Source organism: Medicago sativa, chromosome 3, assembly GCF_051527215.1.
Source record: "Medicago sativa cultivar Bolivia chromosome 3, Bolivia_mono, whole genome shotgun sequence".
Lineage (NCBI taxonomy): Eukaryota > Viridiplantae > Streptophyta > Magnoliopsida > Fabales > Fabaceae > Medicago > Medicago sativa.
In genome coordinates, this window is record NC_140751.1 from 6,726,338 (window position 1) to 6,745,572 (window position 19,235).

The window sequence follows — 19,235 nt, forward strand, 5'->3', positions numbered from 1 at the left end:
CTTGTTAGCATTTTTCTTAATATAAAGATGAATTCGATTGATAACATATTGAGATAAATCCCCTCAAAAAAGAAGTATGCTAAGGTAAATGTTATGTAAATAACGTATAAAGTTGAACCATTTTACTTGTCCTTTGAATTTTAAATAATATAAGCTACGATTGATGATAATTAAGTATGTGTATAAGAAAAGATAAGAGTTTTTCTAAGGGGAATTAGTCACTTTAGTCCTTGAATGGGGAACGATTCGTCAATTTAGTCCCTGAATGCAGATAATATGCAAAACAGTCCCTGCATGGTCAATTTCAGGGACTAAAGTGACTAACGAAGTCTACATTCAGGGACTAAATTGACTAACGGAGTCTGCATTCAGGGACTAAATTGACTAACAAAGTCTACATTCAGGGACTATTTTGCAATTTATCTGCATTCAGGGACTAAATTGACGAATCGTTCCCCATTCAGGGACTAAAGTGACTAATTCCCCGTTTTTCTAATTACAACCCATTTAATCCTGGTTACATCCTAAAATGGCAAAATTACCCTACTATAAAATTTAATTTTCAAAAAGCCTCTTCCTTCTTTCTTGGTTACACCCCAAAACCTCTCTTCAGTTTAAGTAAATCATGTAAATTGAGTTTAAGTGTACATACTTAAACTCAGTTTAAGTAGATTATGTAAACTAAGTTTACATGAACCTACTTAAACTGAATTTAAGTTAACCTCAACAATGTAAAATTGAAACCGTCCTACAATGCAGTTGAACAAGAAGAAGAAAATTGAAACTAGCATTACTGAAAAAGAAGAAGAAATTCACTTGCTTATATGCAATCGAGTATGGATGAAAGATGTTTTGATTCACTCTCAAATCTTTCATAGAGATTTGATTGAACATCAGGATTGTTTGATCATTTGTGGATGAAATAGAGTGGAATTTTAGAGTGACAATGAATGACATCAAAATTTTAAGAAAATTTATATAAAAGGACAATTTTGGTATTATCAAAAACTTTTAAGAAAATTTGGGTGTAATCAGAAATATATAGGATATGAATAGAAAAACTCAAAAGATAAAATACAATTAATCATCACTAGTTAATTAATATACATTGTTATTGCAATATTTTATCAACTGAACTATGTTTACAAGATATTTGTAATTAGTTTTTTATTGATAAAAAAGTACACCATCCGGTCACTATTATAAGCAAAAAACCACATTTTAGATTCATTCATTAAATGATGTATGTGGTTTATAATAAAGACCACATACATCATTTAATGAATGAATCTAAAATGTGGTTTTTTGCTTATAATAGTGACCGGAGGGTGTAATTTTTTTTAAAATAATTTAAAAAAGAGAAACAGGTTGTCAAAAGCAGCTCTAAATCATGTTACTACTATGGTGGCGTTTAATTTGGGAAAGGAAACTTTTTTCCCATCATGGGAAAGTGAGTGTTTCAGCCATAGATTTATTATTTTTTAATTGAATGGTCCAGATCTTTCACCGGCTACCTCTTTGCAACTTGTTGATAGACAAAAAATGAGATCCCACACATCATTATTTATCTATAAATTCCTCTAAAAATTGTTTTTTTATTGGGAAATGTTAACTAGTGCCCCCGGGGCACTGGTTAAGGACCATAAATAGTAACTTTTTATAAAAGTTTGTGTAATCAAGGCATTGGAACTTGGAAATTTTGACATTTTAAAAAAATAATTGCTTAATTTAACATGCTTAAAGAGTGCCCCGGGGCACTCGTTAACAAGACCCTTTTTTATTTTATAAATCAAATTATTATGTTTTTAAAGATGGGTCATACGAAACCCCACACACTTTCTTTCATCCTAAAATTACGGCTATTTTGGTAATCTCACATCTCCAACACACTTTCTTTCATCCCCACCACCGCATCCTCCATTGACACCAGCCACCACCATCCTCAAGCTTTTCTCAGACAACCCCATCGCTCCTGTCCTCCTCTCCGCCGCCTGCCTTACCCTCTCCGGCGTTGTCACCATCGTCTCTCTCTCTCTCTCTCTCTCTCTCTCTCTATTCCTTTCTCTTCTTCCTGTTCGAGATCTCTGAAATTTATGAATGGCATCTAAGAAAATAATAATTTGATTAAATATTAAAAGGGTTGTTTCCAACATCAGAAGAAGGAGGAACTGAAGTGGAAGAAATAGTCACAAGAAAGGGGGGGTTTGAATTGTGACCCTTTTAAAATTTAGTCCTGCAACTTAAATAAGTATATATACTCAAGAAGGTTCTTGGTAAATGTTAGTCTAACAAGATTAGAGTATTAGATATATAACAATTGATTTATACACGACCAGAATGTTCTGGATTAAATAAACCTTAAATGATTAAATAGTTTTGTCAAGGACCAGAATGTTCTGGAGAATGATTATATAAGTAGAATGAGAAAAATGACATTTTAGATAAAATGTGAAAACTATTTTATCAAGGACCAAAGTGTTCTGGAGAATGATTAATATAAAAGTAGAATGATAAAGCAATATTAAGTTAAAATATAAAGTTATTTTAACACAGACCAGAATGTTCTGGAGAATGATTAATATAAGACAGAATGATAAAACAATATTATAAGCTGAATTTAAACTTTAGTTAAATATTTATGCAGTTGTTTTATCTTGGACCAGAATGTTCTGGAGGCAGTTAATATTGAATAAAATAATACAACAATATTAATGATTAATTTGGGACCAGAGAACTCTGGATTAATTTGGTTATGATTAATTAGGACCAGAATATTCTGGAGATTAATAAATATTAATATGAGTGTGATAGTGTGTGTATATTGTGTAGCTTTAAATAAAAGAGAAAGGGAAGAAGAATAACACAGGAGAATTATCCTGGTTCACCAAACCCGGCTACTTCCAGTCCCCACACCTCGTGTGAGATTATCCACTATAGTTGTTTTGCTAACAGAAACTTCTGACTAGCACTATAAGGTCTTGATCACACCAGATCAGTCTGTTACACCTGTATTATCAACCTCAGCAGGCTTCTACAATTCTTTGCGCACTAGCAAAAGAAAGGTTGGTATTTTCTATCTCAAAACTATTAAGCCCAATAGACTTTGAGAAATACAATACACTTTGTATGAGAGATTGGTTTGGGATCGAATTTACACTCAACTCGTGTTTGAGGGTATGATGATAAGAACACACTCACAATATGTGATCCACAAATCTGTTATGAGCTGGAGTGTGTTACAGATGAAGAGATTATGATATTTGCACTTTAAAAAGTGGATTATGGTTAAAATCAATCTCTTAGCCTCAAAGGCTTCTCAACTCTTGTTTGAGATTTCGATGAACAAACTCTTGATGTTGATCAAAGATATAGTGAGAGAGTTGGAGTTTGTTTTGTTTGTGAAGAGTTTTGTATGTAGTGATGATTTTCACTTGAGAGAATGTTTGCTTTCAAAACTCTTGCTTATAACCTTCAAAGGCCCTTGTATTTATAGATGAGGAGTGTCTTGGTGATCAAGGGAGAAAATAGAGCTGTTGGACACGTTTTTGATAGCTGTCCAAAGTCTCAATTGATTTCTCTTTTCTTCTTAAAAATAGCCAGAACATTCTCAGAATGTTCTGTCTGATTTGCCTAGCTTTGCTTGCACTGTAGCTTGCTTGCGAGTGAGAGAACCAGCTGTAATGAGCTGTTTACTTGTTGTCCACTTCTGCTTATGTCATGTCCTTTTGCTTTAGTGATGTCATGCTTTAATAAACTATGTGCTCTTATCCATGAGATAATAATGGGCTTTCTTTTTCAAATGGGCTTAAAGCTTTTCTTATGGCCCAATAGACATTTATTAAAACATAACCAGCCATGCTTACACATTGGGCAGACTTGTTTACTTTTGATGTACTGTTCCATTTTCATCGTATTTGCCAGAACGTTCTCAGTTCATTCTCATGAAACAAATTCTCACAAAATGAATTAGTAGATAACAAAATAATAATAATTGTAATGTTTTTGTTACCTTTTAAAACCATCAAATGAAGATGTTTTCTTCACTTTGTATGACCAGAATGATATTTGTAGGAACATGAGAAACCTTTCTCAAAGGCACAATTCCTTTGATTGATTTCTATTCTCCAAATCATATCTTGAATAGTGATGGAAGATTCTTGGACCATCATAAGTCTTTTATGATAGAATCTTCAAGCATATGATCATGAATTTTCTTCTTTGTTATTTCTCCAACCAATATCATTAATGAGTGAATTAATAAATAATTCATTCATGAATTGATTTCTCTTCAAAGTTGATTCTAATCATTTTGATGAAATGATGAGACTGATTTCGAGTGTAATATGCATCCTCGTCATGAGAACATTCTTTCATCGGAGTTGATAATGTTCTCTTCTATGACAATATATTCTCGGTTAATTAACCTTGAATTATTTTGTTGTTGATGCGATTTATCTCATAATTTCTCTTGGTGATTGCACACAATGTTTCTTGTCCATTGAGTATCTTTGAGATGTTTTAGTTTAGGCATGCCTTTTCTTCCTTGAATCTTTAAGGCATTGTTGAAAACTATGTGGTGAGAATGATGAATCAATTACTAAGAAAGTTCATCTTCTTGTTGAATCTTCGCTGGACACTCATTTGATTCAAACAATATTCTTTTTATATCTTCTTTGAGCTTGTGATACTACCGTTTTAGTATTCTTTCAATGAGTATATACATGCACTTGTAAGAGACTTCTTTCTTGTCAACTTCTGTGAAAAGACTCAAGTGCAAACATCAGTAGATCACCATTCATAAAACTTAGTGTTTATTCCATAAGGCTTGTTATCATTAAAACATTCATCAAAAAGATTTTTGTTTCAACAATCTCCCCCTTTTTGATGATGACAAACCTCTTAAGTTTTATGGATGTGTATAATAAGAAATGTAAGAATGTTCATAGATATGAAATTAAGCTCCCCCTAAACACGTGCAAGAGTTTAATTCTTATCATTCTAATTAAACTCCCCCTAAACATATGCAAGAGGTTAATTTTTTACATTCTTCATTGATTAATTTCATCTTGGAGTTTTCTCCCCATCCTATGTTACTCTCTTATCACATCCTATGTTACTCTCTCATCACATATATCTCTCCCCCTTTTGGCATCTATCAAAAAGTATTGGGTATGATATAAAAAAATGAAGTTTAGATGTGGGAAAACAACAAAAAGATATTGCACATAAGATATTAATCAAGCTCATGTCATGATTAATATGCATTTCAGTTTATCATTTCATGAATAATGACAATTATGATCAATTGATCATTTTCATCAATTTTTTAAAACGAGAGAAAATAATTCATTTGGTGGAAGCGATAAATCAGAGTCATTTGACACAATGTCAAAAAAATTCTCTCTTAAAATATTGAGTTCTTTAAATGATAAATCTATAGAAGAGTCTTTGCTCATTCTGATGGAAATCTATCACATGTAATTCACAATAATTTGAAAGACACACAAGTTCTTAATCAAGTATATGATTAAAGTTATTTGTATGTGTGCAAGTGTGAGTTCTCTTAGATACTTATCTTTCAAGTTATCATGCATAAAAGGATTCTAAACACATGAGATGAGTTTGAAGAGAAGTATTTATGCAACATATTTATGCACAAACATATAGCGATACACCATTGATGTATACATCTCTATTTATGTCTTCAATGTTTTGCACGTGCAGCAAGATAGACATTCAACAATGCTTAAATTAAATTTTCATGTTATGGACATGTTCAATATTAGTTTAGGTACAAAATATGCAAATCTTTTCTTTCTTAGAACAATTTTGAATTACATAAAACATTCTCATATAAAACAATTATAGACTTTTTTGATGAAATTCTTTCAACAATAAATCTTAAATTAGAATATTCATTTCAAAAGAAATTGAAGCATGATTTTTAGACAAATATCATAAATCAATTCATGAATATACATATTTAAATATCATACTTGTGTAAGAACAACATATGATTTGTATTTTAATTATCAAAAGCATGATATTTTGATATTTTTCTTGTATTGAATCTCAAGTCTATTATGCATTATGATTAAGAGACTAACTCATTTACTTTTAGAGTATTCATGTCATGATCAAGAATAAGCATACAACAAGACATTGACATAGAAAGATATTGATCAATAATGCAATCAATATATATTTAAAACATTGCCAAACTAAAGTTACACAAGTGTTAATTCTTTTGGCTTTTTCATGCAAAAATTTAATTGATCATTGTGACGAGAACATTCTCGATAATTTAAAAAGTTCAAGAAGAAATGAACAATTTGTGTGTTTCTTTTGAAAATATTTCAGAGATAAATCCTAAATTAGGATCCATTTAAAAACATGATTGGAGAATGAATTTTCATAATTCATATTAAAATATTTGTAAAGTTCATATTCAACATATATCACTTGAGAATCAAGAAATGAATATATTGATGAATAAACTAGAATAAATTTCATAAACACCATCAAATTTCAGGCCATTATGAAATATACAATTAAAATATTTTTATGATCCAATTCTAAGGTCTATCATCACATGTCATTTAGGAACCAATTTTTAGATGAACCATCGAAAATGAAAATGATTCAAGTTGGATTTTATGACAATAACTTATTTAGAATTGTATTTTAAGAACATCAAAATAATTTCATTTAAGAATGTCAAGAGATGAATTTCGTCAAAATGATGTTGAAACATTTAATATCCATCAAGATATTTCATAAGAGATGAGTGTGAAAATAAAGAGTATTATGCGAAAGTTGTTCTTGACACAACAACAACTCCTTGTTCAATTTAGAACACACAAATTCATATTAAATGCATTCTTAACATGTCTTTATCAAACATAAAACATAATGCAACAATTTAAATCATCAAATATGATATATAAAGATTTTTATGGATATCATATCTTTATGGAAGGAGTAGAAACAATAATGAAAAATTTATTGCATTTAGGCTAGAAATTAGACTTATGCATTTATTAGACATCACAAAAATTAATTCATACAATTAAGGTTTGAAGTCACACCTATTTTGAAATAATTTTATCCATTTCTAAGAGCATCCAGTCATTCATAACATAACATTGCATATCAATTTGCAAGCATTATAAAGTTTATAAATGAGTGTACCTTTTTGGATGACTTTTCTTTGAGATTCAATGAGAATGACATGTTTCTCTTTCTCATACCTTTTCCTTTTTGGATGGAGAGTTTCAAGCATCAATAAGCATAACCTTTTGAAGCAGGTTGAACATCAGTAGCTTTATCTTCTTCTCCTTCTTTAGAATGATCAACTTTCTCATGTCATAAGAATAATTTTTATTCTACTCTTTCTCATGTAAGCTCTTTCAAATAGATTTTTTAGAACTTGATCATTTAATCATGACTTAGGATCAACCTTGATAAGTTTTGGATAAAATAAAGTGAAACACACAAAGATGCATTGTTCATGGTTTTTCTCCAAAAGTATTTATAATACTTTTCAAAAACTCTAATTTTGATTGAAAGTTTTCTTGAATAAGATAACTCATGTCAAAGATAATTTTATGATCATTCCTTACATAAATGAAATTTGAGGTTTTTCATTTGGAACTTTGTAATAAAAGAATTTGAAATGATTTTAAGCAATCATCCTTAAGCTTTTAAAATTAAACTCAAATGATTTTTGGATAATACTTATCTATTACAAAGCCATAAGACTTGTAGTTTTGATAAGATCCCAAATAAATCTACGTGAAGAAATTCAAGAGAGTTTTAATTAATTTCTTTGAAAAGAGAATTACTCTTGACTAATTTTCCTAGAACACAAACTTCACATATTTAGTTATTTTTAAAACAAAATCTTGAGAGACATTTTCTTATATCAAATAGAAATTTTTTGTATTTTGACATAGAAGAAGTAAAGATCATAGAGATGACTTTCGGATAAAAGGTATAGCCTAATCTTGCAAATTCTTTTGAGTGAAATTTATGTGTGTGGTGAGGATTGTGCTTGTACTTACAATGTGCACAAACGAGTGTAGCTAAGCTGCATGGTTAGTGACATAAATATACTATACTTGTACAAAAGAAATACAAAGATATTCTAATTACATTCTATCACACATTGGATTTGTTTTTGAAAAACTCTAGAGGGTGAGTGCATTGTCAAATATTACTTAGTGGTTTAAAAAGTACACATATAATACAAAAACTCTATCATTGATTATTTTTAAAAGAATAACATAGATTTGAAAATACATTGATTTTCACATGTGTAATTTGATTTTAAGATACTTTTCAGCTATCTCAAAATAAACTTGAATACATGACATAAAACAAATAAATTCCATTAGCCTTAAGAAAATGTATATAGAATTTTTATTTTAGTTTTTACGTTCCTTTTTTTAAAACAAATTAAACCATGTTGTATAAAAATACAAAATAGACACACATATTCCTAACAACTCATGTCAATTACATTTTATAATATCACAACCAATTGTATGAAACTATGACACTAATTGTTGTTAATATTTCAAACATGTATATAACAGATTTTATTTAATTTTTACTTAATTAAATTACCATTAAGTTATAAAGTTAAAAATACCAAAAATAAGGTAATAAGCAAATAAAATTATAAGTGAAAGAGCATAGGTGAAATTGTGAGTGTGTGAACATAAAATGTTGCAAATAACCAAGTCAATGATCTTTGTCGCTTAGTATTTAGTTTTGAGAATCATCATTATTTTGATCTCCAAACTAATTTCTTGAGCATCAATTTTCCAAGAATCAAGGCTTTCCCTAGAATTTTAGAAGATATTCCTGCATCACAAATTGGTAATGATTTTGGTACCCATAGTGATTTGGGTCCTTGGAGGTTAGTGTTTATCTTCTCAAGAGAATTTTTCTTACGATCACATTCTGATTTAAGATTATCAGATTTGTTGTAAGAAGAACATATTTTTCTACCAATCTCAACCTTTTGAGACCATTGTGAATTAGTGTGAAAAGATGATTCAAATCTTTTATGAAAAGACTTTTCAAATATAATCTTTTCAAGTTTTTTCTTATGATAACAAAATGATTCAAGATGACCATATTTGTTGCAATAAAAACATTTTGTTCTAACCTTCTCAATCTTTTCCATACAAGAACGTTTTGATCTAGGATGATTAAATTTATAAGAACCTTCTTTTTTAACTTTCTCAAATTTTTTCTTATGATAACAATTTGAATGAAGGTGTCTATATTTATTATAGTATGAACATCCTTTTTTGATTTTATCATCCTTCCTTTTTGATTCAAAAAGGTTTTCATAAAGTTTTTGTTTTGGAGAAGTTTTGAAGTTTAAATCAACTTTGTGAAATATCCCCATTTCAGATCCAATGATCTTTTGAGAGGATTTAGTAAATTTTACAAACTTGGTTAAACCATTTTCCAATTTATCAACTTCTATTTTTATAATTAAATTTTCGTCCTGAGTTTCAGAACGTTCTGAAGAATAATTTTCGAGATTTTTCTCTTTGAGAATCTTTTGTTGTTCAGACATTCTAAAATGAGATTTCTGCAACTCTTGAATAGTTTGAAGATATTTATCATTCAAGATTTGTAGTTTCTCTCTTTCTTTATTTATCTCAGAAATGTGTTCTTTTAATAAAATACATTTCTCAGATAGAATGTTTGAATCATATAGAAGATTATCAAAATCATCTTCCATTTTTGTGCATAAATGACAAGGTTCAAAAGTTGTTACCTTTTCATTTTCCTTGTGTGCTATTAGACACATGTTGGTTTCTTCTTTTAATTTTGAGTTATCAACGTTAACTCGAGTTGCCATCATAGATTTCTTTTTAGAAAAGAATCTTCTTTGTTCTTTAGTTTTGAAATGGACGAGCTCGTTCCATTTACGGCATGAACTTTGATTTGAGAGTTTTGACATCACTTCTTCCCGAATCTTTTCCTCTTACACTGTGAAGTGCTCAAACCTTAGAGGCAGGCTCTGATACCAATTGAAGTGGAAGAAATAGTCACAAGAAAGGGGGGGGGGGGGGGGGGGGTTTGAATTGTGACCCTTTTAAAATTTAGTCCTGCAACTTAAATAAGTATATATACTCAAGAAGGTTCTTGGTAAATGTTAGTCTAACAAGATTAGAGTATTAGATATATAACAATTGATTTATACACGACCAGAATGTTCTGGATTAAATAAACCTTAAATGATTAAATAGTTTTGTCAAGGACCAGAATGTTCTGGAGAATGATTATATAAGTAGAATGAGAAAAATGATATTTTAGATAAAATGTGAAAACTATTTTATCAAGGACCAGAGTGTTCTGGAGAATGATTAATATAAAAGTAGAATGATAAAACAATATTAAGTTAAAATATAAAGTTATTTTAACACAGACCAGAATGTTCTGGAGAATGATTAATATAAGACAGAATGATAAAACAATATTATAAGCTGAATTTAAACTTTAGTTAAATATTTATGCAGTTGTTTTATCTTGGACCAGAATGTTCTGGAGGCAGTTAATATTGAATAAAATAATACAACAATATTAATGATTAATTTGGGACCAGAGAACTCTGGATTAATTTGGTTATGATTAATTAGGACCAGAATATTCTGGAGATTAATAAATATTAATATGAGTGTGATAGTGTGTGTATATTGTGTAGCTTTAAATAAAAGAGAAAGGGAAGAAGAATAACACAGGAGAATTATCCTGGTTCACAAAACCCGGCTACTTCCAGTCCCCACACCTCGTGTTAGATTATCCACTATAGTTGTTTTGCTAACAGAAACTTCTGACTAGCATTATAAGGTCTTGATCACACCAGATCAGTCTGTTACACCTGTATTATCAACCTCAGCAGGCTTCTACAATTCTTTGCGCACTAGCAAAAGAAAGGTTGGTATTTTCTATCTCAAAACTATTAAGCCCAATAGACTTTGAGAAATACAATACACTTTGTATGAGAGATTGGTTTGGGATCGAATTTACACTCAACTCGTGTTTGAGGGTATGATGATAAGAACACACTCACAATATGTGATCCACAAATCTGTTATGAGCTGGAGTGTGTTACAGATGAAGAGATTATGATATTTGCACTTTAAAAAGTGGATTATGGTTAAAATCAATCTCTTAGCCTCAAAGGCTTCTCAACTCTTGTTTGAGATTTCGATGAACAAACTCTTGATGTTGATCAAAGATATAGTGAGAGAGTGGAAGTTTGTTTTGTTTGTGAAGAGTTTTGTATGTAGTGATGATTTTCACTTGAGAGAATTTTTGCTTTCAAAACTCTTGCTTATAACCTTCAAAGGCCCTTGTATTTATAGATGAGGAGTGTCTTGGTGATCAAGGGAGAAAATAGAGCTGTTGGACACGTTTTTGATAGCTGTCCAAAGTCTCAATTGATTTCTCTTTTCTTCTTAAAAATAGCCAGAACATTCTCAGAATGTTCTGTCTGATTTGCCTAGCTTTGCTTGCACTGTAGCTTGCTTGCGAGTGAGAGAACCAGCTGTAATGAGCTGTTTACTTGTTGTCCACTTCTGCTTATGTCATGTCCTTTTGCTTTAGTGATGTCATGCTTTAATAAACTATGTGCTCTTATCCATGAGATAATAATGGGCTTTCTTTTTCAAATGGGCATAAAGCTTTTCTTATGGCCCAATAGACATTTATTAAAACATAACCAGCCATGCTTACACATTGGGCAGACTTGTTTACTTTTGATGTACTGTTCCATTTTCATCGTATTTGCCAGAACGTTCTCAGTTCATTCTCATGAAACAAATTCTCACAAAATGAATTAGTAGATAACAAAATAATAATTGTAATATTTTTGTTACCTTTTAAAACCATCAAATGAAGATGTTTTCTTCACTTTGTATGACCAGAATGATATTTGTAGGAACATGAGAAACCTTTCTCAAAGGCACAATTCCTTTGATTGATTTCTATTCTCCAAATCATATCTTGAATAGTCATGGAAGATTCTTGAACCATCATAAGTCTTTTATGATAGAATCTTCAAGCATATGATCATGAATTTTCTTCTTTGTTATTTCTCCAACCAATATCATTAATGAGTGAATTAATAAATAAATAATTCATTCATGAATTGGTTTCTCTTCAAAGTTGATTCTAATCATTTTGATGAAATGATGAGACTGATTTCGAGTGTAATATGCATCCTCGTCATGAGAACATTCTTTCATCGGAGTTGATAATGTTCTCTTCTATGACAATATATTCTCGGTTAATTAACCTTGAATTATTTTGTTGTTGATGCGATTTATCTCATAATTTCTCTTGGTGATTGCACACAATGTTTCTTGTCCATTGAGTATCTTTGAGATGTTTTAGTTTAGGCATGCCTTTTCTTCCTTGAATCTTTAAGGCATTGTTGAAAACTATGTGGTGAGAATGATGAATCAATTACTAAGAAAGTTCATCTTCTTGTTGAATCTTCGCTGGACACTCATTTGATTCAAACAATATTCTTTTTATATCTTCTTTGAGCTTGTGATACTACCGTTTTAGTATTCTTTCAATGAGTATATACATGCACTTGTAAGAGACTTCTTTCTTGTCAACTTCTGTGTAAAGACTCAAGTGCAAACATCAGTAGATCACCATTCATAAAACTTAGTGTTTATTCCATAAGGCTTGTTATCATTAAAACATTCATCAAAAAGATTTTTGTTTCAACAGGAACAACAATGGTGATATAACATTGTCAAAATTTCATGAGTTTCAACTTCACTTTCCAATGCCAATTTCTAATTCCAAAACAATTTCAATTTCATAACAACAACTTTACTTTCCAGAACAACAACTTCACTTTTCAATTTTCAATTCCAAAGCTTTCACCTTTTCTATTCCAATCTCAGATTATGATCTGAATTTATGGTGTTGGTGTTATTGGTAACAAAATATGTTGTTATATAACAGATCAATATAAAATGAAAGAAGAAGAAGAAGAAGATAATGATATACTTCAGATTAAATTTGTTATGATTCGTCAAGATTTCAGCTGTTGAAATGAAGGGTGGAAAGAAATTAGTTTAAACATTAACAAATGGCTGAGGTAATCTGTGTTCTGTGAATCTAAAAAGAATTGAACTGGTGCAGAGGAGGTACACTAGAATATACAAACATTAAAAAACCAATTTCATTTTTATTTGTTTTTTCTTAGCCAGTTTACCCACCGCCACCTGTCCTGGAAAAGGACACTTTCCCATGGTGGGAAAAAACTGTCCTTTCCCAAATTAAACGCCACCTACTACTATAGTAGTTTATGTTTCAAAGCACGTTGAAAGCCAACAAATAATAATTACTCCATCCGTTTCACAATAATTGTCTCTTTATCCATTTTTCTTTTTCTCAAAATATTCGTCACTTTAGAATATCAATGCAGCATTTATTATTTTTTTTCATTATAATAAGCTTATTTATTGAACTTCATCCAACTTAACTACTCCACTAACTACAATTAATAAGGGTGTTTTAGTAAATAACACTAATTTTACCATCAAAATCAACACAATTAATCGGTTCCTTAATAATCGTGCATCAACCTTAAACGATTATTATTTAGAGACGGAGGGAGTACTACCAGGGCTTTTTAGTAATTGACCTCTCCAAACGCCATAAAAATAATTCAATGATTTCATCTCTTAAAAATAGTAATTAAATGCACCTTTGCATTTATTTATTATTTTTGATAAATATCATTTTCTATCATTTTTCTCTTCGTTCTTTCTCACCCTATAAAATTTCCATCAAAATCCCAATTTCTAGGGTTTCGATTTGCAATTCATGGATTCATTTATTATTAAAAGGTAATTTACGTTAAATCTTAGATCTTCTTCTGTTTCTCTCTCTCATTCCGTTTTTTCATTACTCTTTTTATTCATAATTTTTTTAAATTTTAATTTTGAACATCAATTTTGAAGTTGATTTGTTGCTTCAAGCTCAATTAATCCAATTTTCGTTCTCAGATTTAGTTAAAAGAGTTGAAATTGGAATATGGATTTGGGAAGTGAATCGGTGGAAGAGAATGAAGTGAATCACGATGAAAATGGAATCAAGGGTTGTGATGAGAAATTAGGGTTTCAATTTGATGGTAATTTTGGTGTTAAACCAGATCAAGAAGGAATTGTTGCTGAATTAGGTAGTGAGGAAGCTGTGAATTCCAAAGGGGCACCAAGTAAGGGTGTTGGGTTGAAGAAATGGAAGAGAATTAGGAGGAATGTTGTCAGGGATCATAATTCGAGTGCTGATGAATCCGGTAAGGTTTTGAAGAGGGGTTTATCTGGGTCTGGGAATGCGAATTTGAGTGAAAATCTGCGGGGTGTTAAGGGAAAAAACGATGGGTCTTCGAGCGCGTTTGGGAATGTAGTGTTTTCTGATGGGCATGCGATCCGGGGTTCTAGTACGGATTCTAGATATGCAGTTGGATCTGGTTTTGTTGTTGGGACTGATTCTGAGAATAGTGAGGATCGGAGTAGTAAGTCTTCCACTGCAGCTAGTGAGCCAAAGGTGAGGCATGAGAAAGGCCGTGGTAGTAGGAATACAAATTCGAAGAATTTAGTGAACTTGGGTCAAAAGGTTCAGCAAGGAAAGGGATGGATTGAGAGCTCTGCAAAACCTGGAGGCGGTGGAAGAGTCAAGTTTGAGAAGGAAAATTCTATTTCCAGTTTGGATTCAGATTCGAGATCCAACTATAGGCAAGGTGTCTTTAGTACGGTTACTAGTAATGGAAAACATAGTGGTAACCCCCATGTTTATGATGAAGGTAACGATGGTGAAGCTCATACTAATGAACATTTCACCAAGGAAGATGAAGCTGGTTATGGCAACGAAAATGGTGAAGATGAAGATCTACAGGAGAGTTCTGCAGCAAATCAGTCTTGGGATGCTCCTGAAGAAAAAAGTGAGAACAACCAATCTACAAGTGCTGAAGATCCTTTGATCGAGTCTATCAGGAGCCTTCAGGCTGTCCAGGAGGCACTCGAAGAAGGTTTGTCCGTCTTATTTTGTGATGTTTTATTTTTATGGGAAACTCTAAATCTTTTGCCTCTTGTTGCCAATTTGCAATTGAGTTTGTTGTGTTGTCGGTGTTATAATCCTTGAGTAAATGCAACATATATTACCTTATCATCAGTTTGTTGACAATTGGATTTTGCTCTAAGATTGAATTCAACTGTCAATTAAGCTGCTAGCAAGGCAGCTAGAAGTGCATGAACTAACCTAGTATATAATTTGTCTGGCTTGATTTCCCTAACTGCCTAATAAACCTTCTTATTTTATATCGTGTTAAGCCAAACCATGTATTTGGTTCTGTTTAATCAGTTTGGTTTGGTTCCTTGAACTCACCTGCTACTAGATGGTGTTCTTGCATAAAGTTGCTGCTTGTAAGGTGACAATATAATCTTTCTACTTGACTAGCAGTTGCAAATTTTGGATAATTCTAATATTCCAATTCAAAATATTTCACTGATACCTTATTAACATAACTAATTAACGACGTTCTACTTTTACCTTACTCACTGATACCTTATAATACATATTACTTTATAAGCATTACACACATCTTATCTTTAATTTTTTAGAGCCTTAAGTTATGATGGTCTACACTCTACAGGTATAGTGTAGTCTAGCTTGTAAGTATTCTTGATGATTTAATTAATCAAGTGATCCAACAATACTATATTTAAAACCGTTGTCCTGCATATTTAGATCTGTTCTGGTGGTTAATATAATGTCAAACGGAGAATGAGCACCTTGGAAAGTTTCTCCAGCACTTTATTTCTCTACATGAAATGTTTAATGTCGAAAATTTATGACAGATGCAATTGTTGCATTTTGCATATTATTTCTTGAGGTTCATTTGTACATGACTTGAGAGGTCCATTTGGCCATATTATTTCATTTTTAATCTCATGCATTGACTTGATGGGGAGATAGAGGGGGACGTGAATCATAAGATCCAAGTGAGATGGTTGGAATGGATCAATGTTTCGGGTGGAGTTAGTGATATGATAAAGAATAATATCTCAAGCTTAAAGAAAATCTTACACCATTATGTTTTATGAAAGTATTGAACTGAATGTTGGGCAGTAAAAAGCTACAAAAAAAAAAGATCAATGTTACAGAAATAAGAATACTGCATTGGATGAGTGCTAATACAAGATAAATAAAATAAGAATTATATGTTTAGAGAAAAGGCAGGGTGGCTTCTATTGTAGAAAAGATGAAATAATCTTGTTATTGGTGGTTGGGATGTGTGCTAAGTTGAAGATTTGTAGAAACATCTTAAGGAGGTAGATCAGATGTGGGATGGTCCATTGCTTGACGTTGAAGAAGACCAGAAAAAAATATAAGTCAGACCATTAAGAAAGATATTGGAGTTAAATGATTTTTAGGTATGGTTCATAATTGGCAATACGACATGACTTGAGCCAACAATAGGAAACAATGATGCGAAGTAGGTTATTGACTTTTTAATTAATTTTTCTATAATACTCCATATTATTTTCATTTTCTTAAATTTATAGTATACTGATTTTTTTAAATCTTATATTGTAAGCTTTTCTATAAGCTAATTTAAGTTTGTCTGTCTATATGCTGAAACTAGTCTATATGCTGAAAGTAGTTTATTGGCATATTTTTTATATGAAGTTCTGTCTTTTTCTGGAAGAAAAGAATAAAGTATGGTATGCTCCATTGCTGATTAACCAATTTGTATGTGCTCTTGCAGAAGTCCTGAAATTCAGGGAGATTGATACTGAATTTGTCTCACCAGAAGACGACTCAGCTAAGTGTAGCAGTGCATCTGCTGGCATCACTGCTGTTGATCTTGGACTTCACAAGTCATTCTTATCTAGTCATTCTAGTGCAGATGAAACCAATCAAGCTGCTTCAAGTTCCTTGGAGTTTCAGATATCGAGTTTGAAACAACATGTAAACCTTTTGGAAAGCAAGCTGGAGGAGTTGCAAGGCGTGCTTGCTTCGAAGGATTCTAGGATAGTTGAACTTGAAATAGCCTTGAGTAGTGGTAAGTTTCCTAAAGAAGAATCTGCCAACACCCTAGGTTATAAAGAAGTAGAGTACGAGATCGAGGATCTTTTTAGGCAAAAGGTTGAAGCTGAGGTTGAATACCTAGCCATCGCTAAGGTGATGCAGAACTTGAAGGTTGGGGCAGATTTACAATTTACATTATTGGAAGAACAAGAGAAACTGTCTGAAAACCAAGCACAGGTTCTCAACAAGATCATAGATGCGGAGAGTAAGGCTTCAGTGCTGAAGAACAAAGCAGAAGAGTTGGAAAAATACTGTGGTGATAGTTTAGTAATTGAAGAATCTTTTTTGCTGCAGAAAAGAGTATGTAAGGTGTCATTTTATCTTTTCCTACAGTTCATGATGTTAATCTTGTTCTTTTGGTTTCTTGTGTCACAGTTATCCCAAAATTCTGGGGTTGTTGTGCCTACTTAAGCCTGCAAAATTAGTTACATTGATGGATGTGGTTTATGTTGATTTATGACTGTCGCGTGTATCTTCTTTGAGAAATTTATTATATATTTTTGGCAGGGTTCCGTTAGTTGACGAGAGATTAGTTCTTCTTGGTTACGTTGCATTTACAGGTACAACTACTTTTTTCTTTTCTACACGAAAAAACAATGGAAAAGGATTAATATCCTCCTATAGAAAATAAAAAAAAAATGACCTGAACTAGAAGGAAAACTTTTTTTCTTTTGATTATAATTCTGTTTCTGCATACACAGGCACCCTCTACATGCATTTTGCAACATCTGTCATTCATGAAATTACTGATGCACTCGGAATATATTGCTTCAGGTATATTACTAGCATTAGATTAGTGTACTTGCTTATGCCTTTATTTCCTTTTTATGATGTCTAATTTATTGTAAACAAATTTCAAAAATTGTTTAACATGCTACTTGTTGGAAATATTATGGCAATAGAGAAGTCTATTCTTTTAGTAAAACAATGCTCCTTTTATAGAAGAAATACACAATGTCAACTCCTCAAACTGATATCAATAGTAAATACTAAGAATATTGTAATATTCTTCAGCACTACTCTACATTATTTGGTTATATTAGTACATCAATCCGCATGTTTGTTAAACACTTAAACTTATACTTGTGGAAAAGTTGGTGATAAGTGTGGTTTATTTATTTATTTATGTTCTTGTCGATCTTAACAGTTGAGAACATTGACTTGATTCTAAGTGTCTTGCCTTTCGTTTGATTGCAGGATAACTAGAAAGGAAGCTTGAAACTATCCAAGATTTCATCTAGGTGCCCCCTTTTTTGGACAGGAGTTGTGTCCTTTTTCCAATGCATTGTAAACTAGTAACATTTTGTTTAAACATGTGTGTTTGTCTCAAGTAATCTAATTACATTCTTGGGAATATATAGGTAGGGAATGTGAATGTGTATTCTTATGTTACGTAGTACAATTTTATTCGTAAGTACCAAAAATTCCTAAGAAAAAAATTACTTCCATATTCTCATGATTTCATCCTTGAAAAAAAAAAATCCCATGAGGTGGGGTTAAATTTATGTGCAAAATTCAAATACAAAATTTCTATCTTTAGTACACTAACAAGTGCCTTAAGAGCACATTAACATTTTCCATTTGAAATTCATAAAGCCTGGATTTGTTGCTTCATAAAGGAATGTTCAAAGTGCACAGGAATTAGAGAGACGATAAATATCAACACAACACACTAACTAAAGTGTTTGGATGTAAACAATCTCAGTCAATTCTAGCCTCACTCAATTTTCATTGTATCTCTTAGCTTCTGCGATCTACTCAATTCAAGTATTCAACGCAGAATGTTTTCCACATAACAATTAATAATGTAATATAAGTTTTAAGTAATTGCTCCCTTCATTTTAATATGAGAGTTGCTTAAGGTTTTTATACACAAATTAAAACATACAATAAAGCTAACACAACACTTATACTAAAAATAATCTGATGAATTTGTGTGTTTTCCACTATCGTAAATGCAAAGGGAAATATAATACTTTGAGAATAAATATGAAGGAAAATAATCTGATGAATTTGTTTGTTCTCTTTGTTTAAACATAATCAATTTGATAATTTTTTTTTTGACCCCGTAGTATTTGTCCTGCACGTAG

The 19,235-nt window shown here is 31.4% G+C and overlaps 2 protein-coding genes across 5 annotated transcripts in view; both read left to right on the forward strand.

Annotated features, from left to right (window-relative positions):
• LOC146935277 (choline/ethanolaminephosphotransferase 1-like) overlaps positions 1 to 18,601 on the forward strand; it is a 32,284-nt gene extending 13,683 nt beyond the window's left edge. The window contains exon 17 of the transcript XR_015030177.1: positions 18,430 to 18,601. The gene's annotated coding sequence lies outside the window, so the exon portion shown is untranslated. The remainder of the gene's footprint in view (positions 1 to 18,429) is intronic.
• LOC146935278 (WPP domain-interacting protein 2-like) lies at positions 13,671 to 18,501 on the forward strand. Of its 4 annotated transcripts, none has more exons than XR_015030176.1 (6): positions 13,766 to 13,901; positions 14,061 to 15,082; positions 16,823 to 17,445; positions 17,653 to 17,705; positions 17,847 to 17,919; positions 18,343 to 18,501. XR_015030176.1 is itself a non-coding variant. In XM_085750459.1 (3 exons), exons 2-3 carry the CDS (start codon positions 14,089 to 14,091, stop codon positions 17,554 to 17,556), a joined length of 1,728 nt encoding a protein of 575 aa, XP_085606585.1. In that variant the 5' UTR covers positions 13,671 to 13,901; positions 14,067 to 14,088; the 3' UTR covers positions 17,557 to 17,572. The 4 variants fall into 4 exon arrangements, 2 of the variants coding, with proteins under 2 accessions (XP_085606585.1, XP_085606586.1); XR_015030175.1 differs by having other exon boundaries at positions 13,790 to 13,901; positions 14,067 to 15,082; XM_085750459.1 differs by lacking the exons at positions 17,653 to 17,705; positions 17,847 to 17,919; positions 18,343 to 18,501 and having other exon boundaries at positions 13,671 to 13,901; positions 14,067 to 15,082; positions 16,823 to 17,572.
• Positions 18,602 to 19,235: the final 634 nt, after the last annotated feature.